The sequence below is a fragment of the Halyomorpha halys genome, unplaced genomic scaffold (genome assembly GCF_000696795.3).
Source record: "Halyomorpha halys isolate HHAL.00 unplaced genomic scaffold, Hhal_1.1 Scaffold196.1, whole genome shotgun sequence".
Lineage (NCBI taxonomy): Eukaryota > Metazoa > Arthropoda > Insecta > Hemiptera > Pentatomidae > Halyomorpha > Halyomorpha halys.
The window spans coordinates 157,833-169,992 of record NW_027115534.1 but is presented as its reverse complement, the minus strand read 5'-3'; the positions used below and the strand labels follow the sequence as shown (position 1 = coordinate 169,992).

The 12,160-nt window shown below is 35.0% G+C and overlaps 1 protein-coding gene across 3 annotated transcripts in view; it reads right to left on the bottom strand.

Moving 5' to 3' along the window:
* Nucleotides 1-3,279: 3,279 nt before the first annotated feature.
* The window catches only part of LOC106679357 (uncharacterized), a 46,983-nt gene continuing 38,102 nt past the window's right edge, over nt 3,280-12,160 (bottom strand). The window contains exons 1-2 of one of the 3 annotated variants that reach the window (XM_014418466.2): nt 7,478-7,738; nt 3,280-6,447 (exon numbers count right to left, since the gene is read on the bottom strand). In XM_014418466.2, the coding sequence (XP_014273952.1) occupies nt 3,336-6,437 (3,102 nt within the window). In that variant the 5' untranslated portion in view covers nt 6,438-6,447; nt 7,478-7,738 and the 3' untranslated portion in view covers nt 3,280-3,335. Of the gene's footprint in view, nt 6,448-6,971; nt 7,083-7,477; nt 7,739-12,160 lie in introns of those variants that run through there. The other 2 variants (XM_014418467.2, XM_067052562.1) reach the window with 2 other exon arrangements.

Here is a 12,160-nt window from a genome sequence, read left to right as displayed (position 1 = left end):
GCGGCTGTTGAGCATGTTCCCAGACAGGAAACATGGGATGCATTGGAATATAAGAGAATCCCATAAAATCTCATAAGTGCCATTAAGGCGGTATATCAAGACCCTAAGGGAGTATTAAGGCTAGCCGACACTGAGCCAAAAACCATTCCAGTTCTTTAGAGAAGTTAAACAGAGCGATAGCCTTAGCCCTCTGCTGTCCATAATTTTCATGGATGCCATTTTGAAATTTTATAAAAGAAGGACACCCAGAGCAATAATAGGGTACTGGAACATGACCCAGTGTTGGCACTGGCAATGAATGTGTGCAGATTATGTGGTTCTGGTTACGGATAATGCTGAATCTCGCCAGGTTGCTATGGTTGAGTGGCAAGAAGAACTACAACTCAGAAGTATGCAAATCAATGCCATCAAAAGCAAGCGTGTGTAGGAAGAAGAAATAAAGATCTCAGAATCACTTGCAATGGAGAGACCCTAGAGCAAACTGACACCTATTGCTACCTGGGAACAATGGTCTGCAAGGATGGAAGAATAGACCAGGGCCCTGTTTCATAATAAAGTACAAACTAATACCACTGTCTTGCCGATTTAACTTTACTTAACTAGTTGTTTCTATACTTGTATTTTGAACCAATACTATGAACTTTCATTATGAAACAGGGCCCAGGAGGTCATGAATAGAGTTCAAAAGGCCAATGGAATATTCTACCAGATATCCATGACACTCATTGGAAAGCAGGAGTTGAGCAGGAAAGCAAAGATTCGAATATTCAGTTTTTCTCCCAGTACTACTAAACGGATCAGAAAGCTGGACAGCTCTGGACCGTCTAGTCAGCAAGGTTGTTTCTGCGGAAATGAGACTCCTACGGCAAACATTAGGAAAAACCAGGCAGGGATCGTTGGACAAGATGGTCATACTCCACGCTTAGCAGCACACAGGAGATAGCGAGAGAAATATAATGAATTAAGAGTGAATCACATTCTGATCATCAATCGTTTCTATCTATTTGTAACTTATATAATTATACAATGTTTTAGGTACGTCTATCTAAGACATTGACTGATCTATTACACCCTTTTTTAATAATTATAAGATTAAAAGTTGTAAGAAACGAAGTAAAGAATTTTTTATTAAAATAACAAATACCCAAAAATTAAACATAAAAGAACAAAATAGGATTAATTGCGTTCAATGGTCGTTGTTCAGTGCAGGGTTATCTTGGATTCAGGTTAGTCTAGCATTAAAAATTTCGAAACAGTTTTAATGATGCCTTAATTGCCACAACATTAACTAGTTTGTTATTTAATGACTTAACGCATTGTTTTAAAATTTTCCAATAAAATGTTGCTGAAATAAATACAGTAACGCTATTGTTCGATTAGTGATGATAGATTCTTATATTTGGACCAGACGCTTTCCCGATCCTGTTTATCTGCCGACCAATGGGATGACGATCGCCCAGATTCGGAAAGGGCTCCTAGGAGCTAGTTGAGTGATTTAAATGATCCCAGAGCGTGGGGGCTCGTGGAATGAGCTTGCACATTCCCAGAGCCACGTCAACACATCACACTTTTTATTTTAACAGTCCTCCGATGTTTCCACCTCTACCTCCGGCTCATCCTGTCTCTACGCACGACGATTCAACTTTTGAGGCCTGTTTCACAATGAAAGCTAATAGTATTACTCCATGAATACAAGTATACAAAGTCCAAACACTAATACAGTTTTGTTTCATGGTGGACAACTATTAGAGATATTACAGGAAATAAAAATCATGAAATAAATGTAATTATCATAATTCGGGACAGTAGAAATCATTAATCGATTATCTCCATAAACTTGAGTAATTTTATGAAGGAAAATAAGCTGTTAACACCACCTTTATTTCAAGAGTTTGGAGAATTTCGTTGTGAAATTTGATAAATCTATGTTATGGTGAAGCCGACTTAGTATCTTATTCTTTTTCAGGGACTCAGACGTTTCAAATAGAAAACCTATGTTTAAAGCTGGTTGGAAAACCTAATTTTAAAACGATTAATATAGGGATGATATTTTTTTTTCCTTTGCGTCCTAAAGGACAAAAATCGTACCAAAAGTGTTAATGGTTTTTTACGTTTTGCACATGAATATTGAGAAAAACCGAAAATACGTGACGGAAAAAATCGAGATGCTCCTCTCATAAGCATACTTTTTGGATTATTGAAAAATCTCTCAAACGAGACCATCTTCGCCATTGCAGTCCATTATAGAAATATTTTTACGATTATCTTCAAAAATCAGTCCTTTTTTATTTTTTTAAGGATTATTTTTTATCTAACACATAACGATGGAGGCATGTCAGTTACAACATTTTTTTGTATCCCGACAAATCTTAAAAAGACAAAATGCAAACACATTCGCTTTTTTTTTTTTTTTTTTTTTTTTCTTTTTTTTTCCGAACCCTCTAAAACAGAAATAAAATGTGAGTTAGTAGTGCATTACTGTAGAAAGAAAAAAGTAATTCGTGTTGTGTCTTACCTTTTACTACCTTTGGTATTTAAAGGTTACCTGTTATATTTAATTTTACTTATGAGCTATCCGTTCAGCAACTATTTGAGTCCGGAGGTGAGGGGTCATTCGCTTTTGTAGAGGTTAGTCCTATTTATACTTTGAAACGATCTTGTTAAGTTGCACCAGTAATTGCGGGAGTAAAGAGGGACTGTTTTAGAGAGTAAAGATATCTTGACTACTGATTTAATATATTGATAGTTTGAGAGTGGTTTATTTTATTATTCATTCAAACTTCAAATGATCTGCTTTTTCTCTCAACTATTTATCTTAAAAAACCGCCATTGTTTCGGCTCTTAGGCCATTCTCAAAAAGACAACCTTAATCATTGATGTCATCATTTCTGTCTGTAAACAACGACCCAACTAATGCATCACAAACACTACAGGCACACATAACATCAATTGAAGAATTGTGTCAAAACTGGAGAATCAAAATAAATCCTGACAAATCCCATCAGATCACCTTTACTCTCTGTCGTAAACCTCTACCCTCCTGTCCCACAATATCTTTTCTAAATACTCCACTAACGCCTGTTGAACTGATTCGATACTTAGGATTCCATTTTAATATATTTTGAACTTAATTTTTTTTTCTCTTTTAAAACCCATTTACCAACGAATTTATCAAAATTAATGGTTCAGTTTCAATCTCTAAAAATATTTAAGAAAGATAATAAATTTTTAAAGGAAATTATTTAGTGTAGAATTACAGTAAAAAAAAAAAAAGAAAGAAACGAATTAAAACCAGTTTATTAGTCGGAAAGGGTTATATGGATTTCCCGGAATGGTTATGTGTAACTTAAGACTTTGGTAGCAGTAAGAAGACTAACAAGAGTTCCAATAGTCCTCTTCGAGGCCTTTTTCATCCTTCGAAGAGCTTTCTTGGAAGCTATAATTTCCGTTAGATATTTCAGATCAGGCATATAGCCAATTTTTTCATCACTCTCTTCAACTAGCAAGCCTATCTTTTCTGAACTCACAAATACGACCTTAAAAGGATCCACGAGTAGCGTCCTAAATTTAGGATGAGGAACAACCTTATCGACGCACTCCCTTAACTGGACGTAGATTCGGTCTTCGCGAGATCCCATGTTATGCAATGAAGAAGTATACTCAAAGGCTGGAGCCGAATAAGCCATACAATGGTACATATGTATTTCGAGAATCTTTAACTTCTTCAGCGTAATATTAATGTACAAAAAAGAATCCCAATCCGGAAAAAGGTCGATTCCACATGAGCGCATTGCTACGACTAGTTCTTCAAATGAAAAAGGAACGTTAATGATGTGAGGTATATCTTTTGCTCCAGGGTGATCGAGTTTACCTATTGTAATATATTCTCCTTTTATTTTAAATGTTATGGGAAAGTTTCTCGTGGTTATCTCCAGTTCAATTTCTGGATTTTTTTTCCAATCTGAAGAAGGCTTCATAGAGAATTGATGATAAGGAAGGTTGGAGAACTTAAATACAGATATAGCGAAGGGCGCAGATTTTCCTAATTTAAATTTACATGTACGGGTGTTTTCATTCCATTTGGTGTCGTAAACATCGTCTGTCGTCCAGGACATTTTTTCAGTATTCCAACGTACCGGGACTGGAGTTTCAAAGTACACAATTTGTTTCGGCAGCTTCAGTGTAAACCAAACTAAATCGTCGTCACCTAAAGCCACGGATTCAGATTCTTCGTTAGTCTCAGCTGCAGTAAAAGTTATTCTAGACATTTTACGGAGAGATAGTTGTCGCTTAGCCAAATTTACCTGCCTCTCTGCCTCAGCGGCGAAATCGATTCTTATTTGAGGAACTTGGTCGAATAAAACCCGTTTCAGTTCATATTCCCCATAGTGTAGCTGCGTTTTAAACAAATCTTTGTTCACGACAGGCTGTGGTTCATCTTCGAAAAAATCGAACTGGAAGACTCCTCCTATAATATTCATATTCCTCAAATTTATCAATCCCGATTCCATACTGATTACAAGTTTGTTTACGTAATCTTCCATACTATCTTGCCATGCTATATCCAAATAGTTAGTGATTTCCATTTCAACCGCTTTCATTTCAGTAACGTTTGTTACTTTAATAGGTACATCTATGGGATGAATGTTTTGAGTATGTTCGGTTTCCTTTTGTTGCTCTTCTTTATGTGAATTTCCGACAGTGGTGTTGGTACATGCAATATGACCTAACAAATCTTTAATCGATCTCAGCTTAGTATCTCGTTTAACGAATTTCACTTCACCATTGTTAATTATCATTTCAGAGTTTCCAAAAAGGATTTCTTCAAGATCCCCACGAATAGCTTCTCTATCTGGCGAGATGTCTCTAAAACTCTTCCAGTCTAAAAATACCCTTTTATTCGTGAAGCTGAGCTTTTCTTCAGATGGATTACTACGATTCAAACAATCGTTTATATCTCTCAAAATGACACCATCACTAAGACAATCGTTCCCAGTGTACATACATGCTTTGAACGTTGTATGTTTTTCAGCCATAAAGAGGTCCTTATAACGTTCCTTCGTAGCACCCGAAGATGAAGTTTCAGACTGTTCTAGATATTCGATGGGATCGACTTCAGAAAAATACTCGGGACCTTTGCACTCATTTTGCCTTTCCTCCATCAAATCAGAAAAGGAACGCGAATAAATGATTTTTGTGCTTCCTGGTTTGGAAAACCGATATGGAATACTTTCTTTTTCATCTTCATCTTCATCATCGTCAGAAGATGGGATGTCATGGGATTTCTTTTTTTTTTTTGCCACAATACTGCATACGTTTTCTGTATTCTGAGAAGAAATCTGTGTTGTTTCAGGCTGCTTTATATCGACGTTAACCACATTTTCCGTTTGACCGATATTAGGGCCTTTCTTCTTCTTTGTTTTAACTTTTTTCAACTGCTCTTTTTTTGCTCTGTCTTCCATAATTTCATTGTCCGCCATAAACCACCATGGCATAATATCTTCATCGTAATTGTTCTTATAGCGCAACTTAAGAGCATTTACTTCCCTTTTCCTAATGTTGATAGTTTCATCGTAGAGGTCAGAGAAACCACTAACTTGAGGAGCATGGTAAGATTCAGATTGAAAACTATAAGGATCGAACGATGTATAAACTATTCTCAGATGATATCGCTTCACCTCAAGGATCCCAGGTAGTGTAACTGACATCAATGGCACCTCCCTCTCCGGTCTTTTCTTCTTCGGCCTCGACTGAGACCTTCCTTCCAGAGACCAAGCCCACATCCAAATTATCAAATTTTCTGACTCTTTGTAGATTTCTATTTGAGATGGTTCGACTTGTTGGTGATATTTTCCGACATCCATAATCGCATCGAATGTTACCTTATCTATATTCTTTAGTACCTGGTTATAATAATTCAGCTTCACTTCCATCAAGCTTTTAACCGTTTTTTCCTTCATATCCAAAGGTGTCTCTATATAACATTCCACTGGTTGGATTGTCTTTAGTATAATTTCTGACTCCGGAAGGACATTGTCCATATTGAGCTGGTCCTCTATCAAACTCCAAGTGTAGAGGAATGTGTTGAGAGCCGGAGGATCGTTGGCGAAAGGTATATGGTCACAAGAAATGTACACCTGCCATTCTCTTTCTCTTCTTCTCTCAATTAAGAAGTCCATGTATTCTTCCCTAAATTTTTGGAATTCGGAACAATGTTCTTGAAGGAGCTGGTTTCTGAATTCCTCACATTTTATTTCATATTTTTCTCGTTTTTTCTTCTCCAGTTTTTCCCTACGTAGTTCTTCTTCTTGCTCTTTCAACAATCGCTCCTTTTCCAATCTTTCTTGTTCTGCCCTTTTCTTAGCCTCTTCTAGTTCCTCTAGCTCTTCGTCTGTCATGAACAAGGCATCTTTCGCCTTCTTTTTCTTAGGACCCATCGTATCAACTCTACAATTTAAACAAGGTAATCAAATTTAAGATTTTAATAAGATAATGTTCAAACCTATCGAGTAGTTAATTTAATAAACCAATCGCATTTGCAATTTTAAAAACTGGTTGTTGTCCAGATATGAGAGAAAATTTAATATTTTATAATTTATTATGAGTATTTTCCTTAACGATTATTTACTTATTCGCTTTACTTAAGTAGGAAGAGTCGGAAAATAGCCGCAAAAAATAAAAGGTTTTATATAGTACTTCAGAACATTTTGAAAACGAAAATATTTTTCTACCAAAAATTTGGTATTTTAGAGAAGAATAAAATAATTAATTAGGGAAACAGCAAGTGTAGAATAAATCAAAATTTTAAAATGAAGTAAAGCGTTTAAAAGTGCGAACTTATTTGGACCATTTCCTGACTTATACTACTTTTCTCCCCTTCCTAGAAATAACAAGTGGATTTTTAACAAATCATATATCTAGTGTAATGAACAAATTCTATAATTGATGCTAAGGTACCATTCCATGTTTACCTTCCTCTACTCTTAAGAAAATATTATGAGAGATGATAGAATCAGTTCAATGATGACCCCTCTCCCACAAAATCATATCAATCAAAATATCCTGACTTTAGGCTAAAGCCATAAATATTCTAGCTATTTAGTTCAACTAAATAATAACTAAATACATGTTTAGCAACAATCATGTGTTGAATTTCAAATTAAACAACATGCAAACAATATATGCACAGTAAATTTAGTAAATACGATCCCAGTAAATATTATTAGGCTATAGTTAATATTTCATTAGTACTGTATATTTCATTAGTAGTATTCATTAGTACATTAACAGTAAGTTAATATTTCATTAGCATAAACACATTCTCAGTGTATTTAAACAGCATTATCCCCTGTTAATATTACTTAAAAGAGAATAACTAACTAGTGAAACAAACTTGCAAACAAATGAGATACAACATCAAAAGAAATATATGGAAATAATAACACATATTGATAACTTATCCATTATCATTACTTGCCTCAGGTATTTCTCTCTTCCAAGTAAGTTGCCACTGTCTTCAGTTCACAAAATGATTAGAAATTGAAACAGCTGATTCTTACAACAATGAAAAATGTTAAGGTATTAATCACCAACCCAAGTGGCCAAATCGATTAGTTTCAAATGAAAAAAAAAAATTATATTCATAAGACTACTGATCAACATAACGAATGAACAATGATTAGGAGATTACTATGGTAACTTACAGTTAATTACAAACATATTAATAAACAGGTAATATCGGAGAGATAGTAATAACTTGTAAAAGTTGAAAATATACATAAACTGACTCTGCCATGCACACAGGAACATAAAAAAAAAACCGTTGTGGAGGGTGCATATGACACAACTTTCACTTAGCACCCTACTTATCCAAGTTTGACGTATATTTGTGGGCTCATGTTGAAGTTATCACTTCAATCTTGAGACAAAGGGTGGCGAAAATTATGAACAAAAAAAATTGTATCTCTGTTGCTAAAAAGTAATCCTATTTTGGGGTTTTTCGAGATGGGAGTAACGAATATGAATTTTGATATGAATATGAATAGGACCTATATGAATTAATTGCTCATTGATTCACCGAGTTTAATAATAATAGTTAGAGATGTTTCGAAGAAAAATGAAAAAAAAAAATTAAATCTAATATATGAAGTACCACTTAAAGTCGGTCAATTTTTTTGAAAAAGACGCCGTCAAGTCATTGGCCAATACCTGCCTTAAATACGTAATTTTAGTTTCGTACAACTTTCCTTTTTTTTTAGTTTGGCTGTTCATACACACACACATTTCATTTTGTTAGACTTGATTATTTGGACTTTTGAGGGACGTTGGAGGGACCTCAAAACGTGTATTTCGTCTAAAACTCGAATTAAAAATTGTTAAGGGTCGTCACACATTTATTGCTATTTTATATAATATAAACCATACTTTTTAACACGAATATATTTATTTATAACATTTGTATTAGTATTGCATGCCATGAATAAACCTATACATAAAAATAAATGATTCGCTAGTTCTCAGAGTTACTAAAAACAGTAAATGACGAGCAAATCAATGGAATAAAATATTTTTTTATTATTACAGAGATGTAATTAACTGGCAGACAAGTAAATAAATCAAGTTCAACATTGGTCCCTCTCACATTTGCACAAGCATATGCAGTGCACTTATCCTATTCTACACGACCAGGATGTACAGGTAAACGTAGGCAATGCATTTCGACTAAGGACTAAGATGGTTTTTAATTTCATTATGAATAAGCACCTCTTATTACAGTTTTCTTGCCAACGAAAAAAAGCCCTGACTGACTTACCAATGATACTTGACCAGGCCGTACATACTGGAGGAACTTATTCCAACTCCAAAATTGGCTCAAAAAGTTAAAACATTTCAAAAACGGCTTTTAGAAGATCCTCCAGGATAATTTTCTCGCTAACTTAGGCTCAATTGAGAACATAGGATTTTCCTTGGAAAAAAAAGAAAATATCCAATACGTAAAAATTGCAATATAGGGAAAGCTCAATGGAACCTCTGATGATTGGTTGCCGTTGAAGTTACCGGTTCTAGGAGTTAGTGGGAAGTTGGTTCTCTTGGCGACCGGAGACGATTTATAGAGTTACTTGTCGGCAAAAGCCTTCAAGTCCTACCGAGTCACTGGAAGTGACAAGTCTAGGGCTCCAAACTTCCCTAAAATTAATTTCTGTTTAAAACTGCCATAAACTGGTAGTAAATCGGTACCGTTCTTGGGCCGATAGCTTGGCCAAATTTATGTTTAGTTAGTTATTCTTCCTTATTTTGTACTTCCTCAATGAAATTTAAAAAAAAAAAACTTGGATTAATAACAAAAAATAACCAGTAGATTAACTTTTTTTCTTAAATATTTTATAATAATTAAATTCTTACATTAAGTAATAATTTTTCGTTCGTGACATTCGAACTAACTAATAATACTTATTAATTATTCATACTATGCTATAATGCTACATAATTAACTTTGATAATACTAATAATGCTCATACATTCTATCACCTGAGTTACATATAGGTTTTATTACATATATTATTATTACATATAGGTATTATAAGGAAAATTAAAAATCTATATATTTAATCTTCATGATTCAAAGATTCAACTGAACTGGTGAAACTGAACAACACACAATACAAAGCGTATTTGCCCTCCAGTAAATGTCAGACTCGTATTAGAATAAATGTATTATGTGTAGGTTTTTCGTAATTCTCTATTACCTTCTAAGAAAGAATTCTATGTGTTACATATTATTTTTTCAAAAATATTTGGCTTTCCAACGGTTCATAATAAGTCTACATTGCTACTCCCATTTTCGGAAATGTGTTTTTAAAGTGAAAATAACATATATTTTCTCACTCCCTTAAGCAAGTTATTTACCTAATCTTTTCTAGTTATGTAACGTTTATTTACTAATCATTATTAAAAAAAAATTAAATAAGTAATTGTTTCAAATAAATAAAATTCAAGATATTTTAGAGAAAGATATATTAACAAAACTGTATTTAATGTCCAGACTATTTTAATGAGTACACAAGCGACCTCAAGTTAATGAACACTTTATTTTACCTTGATTTACTGTATATAATCAAAATCGCTTTAGCCATTTTTGAAATTTTTTTTAAAATGTCTAAAACCGATTACTTTGGGTGAGATTGCTGATGCATTTCTAGGAACCAATGTGAAGATGTATCTCGCTGGAAAAATGTGGTAATGTCGAAAAGCATAGAGAGCTTTGACAACAGAAGAGGTTCTATCAGAGGAAGAAGAGGCTTAAAATATGTGAAGCACTACGAAAAATATAAGTCCTGCCCGAAAGCATAAATTAAGAGAGTTTTTTCCACAAGATTAACAAACTCATAATCGAAGTACTGATTAATGTCCAGACTTCTTGCTTAGACAAAGGAGGTAATCTCCTTACCTACTAGCGGAATGGAAGAGGTACTTGTAGAACTTCTGATGAACTCATACCGAAATATCTACCCCGAGGAGAGTGGAACAGTGCGGCCCGGTAAAGTAAATATAGAGGCTGAGAAAAGTCCAGCGAGGAAGAGACTGAGGAAGCCGTGGAGAAGTTATAGAACCATAATGCCTCAGGGTACAACAGACTGTTCTTTACATTTTTGAGTATGAGGATGAAGTAATACTCTTGGCGTGAAAAAAGTCCATAATCTATCTATTAAAAAAAATAATAAGTTGTCTGGCATGTACCAACTACAAAAGCACACAGCTGGTTAATAGCGAATAGAGTATCTTCATGAATCTCATATTCCCATCTGCCGATAGGTAAATATATTACAGGAGAGGAAATGCATATAAGTCAATGATGTCTTCATTGATTTTCTCTCCACACATGATAATATTCATCGCGAACACCTTTATCGAGCAATGGAAGAACTCTAGATCCACATGTACCGGAAAATTTCGAGCACCGAGGAGGCTGCCGCACAACGACGTCCTCACGTGACTCTACGGCATGTCGTCCACTGGAACCAGGAATCTGCGATGGCGAAGCAGCGAATTCGTGCGAACGCCGTTCGTACGAAATCGTGCGAATGCCTATCATTCAATGCTTCGGCATTTGTCCGGATTCGTAGTAGACGAGTCTCTTTGGAACGGTTTTCTGATGAAGAGTAATTCGTTTTGGAACTATTACCTTTTATTCATCGACGTATTTGGCACAGGATGATGTTGGTGAATTGACATGATCTTCAAATTGACGACAACCAATACTATAAATGAAGGACACACTTCAATAAATTTTGGACGTTTCTTCTAAATTACCTTTTTACAGTCCACCTGTCTCTCTCCTTTTCGCACTCGTTCACAACTAAATCTTTGTTCAGCTATGATAAACCCATAATTTCTATATGAATTGTTGAGTATGAATTGTTAACTCCTGTTTACGGAAGCCCCTTAAAATATATTCAAGGTCAGCTCAAAATGCTGCCATCTAGTGGGATAAAAGTGAAGTAACTAATTATCTTTTTTTTCCGAACCCTCTAAAACAGAAATACGAAGTGAATTAGTAAGTTTAATTACTGTGAAAAAGAAAAGTAATTCGTGTTGGGTAAGACACACTTTTACTTTTTTGAGGAACACCAACTTGAGAAGAGAGGGATGAATAGGAACCAGGTTTACTTGTAATAATCTATCAATGAGAAAGGTACGAATGATGTGAAAGTATGTGGGAGGTAGGAATTTACGGAGTTTGTAAAGCAGTCCCTGGTGCCAGATTTGATCAAAAGCCTGTTCTACTTAGAAAAAGATTCCCGCGCAGTACATTCCGCGCTCCAAAGACCACACGTTGACTAGAAGACTACGTCCACCACACGATGACATGGCTGGATAGTAGAGTGGGATGTTCGTAATCCAAACTGGTGATCAGGGATTATATGATTGGAATCCAGGATGGGGTGCTTTAGGTGGCAGGGTTATTTGCAGCGGAATATTTAGTTCTGCAGGTGAATTGGGTGAAGGATATCAGGATGTGGAATAAAGGTTTTAGAGAGGTGTGGACAACGCCTCTTATGAAGACTTATCAAGTTTCGCATCCAACGTGCGAAGGCCTCACGCATATTTTTTATTTAATTTTCCATAACAGGCTATTTGCCTAGAAATGGTAAATTTTAAA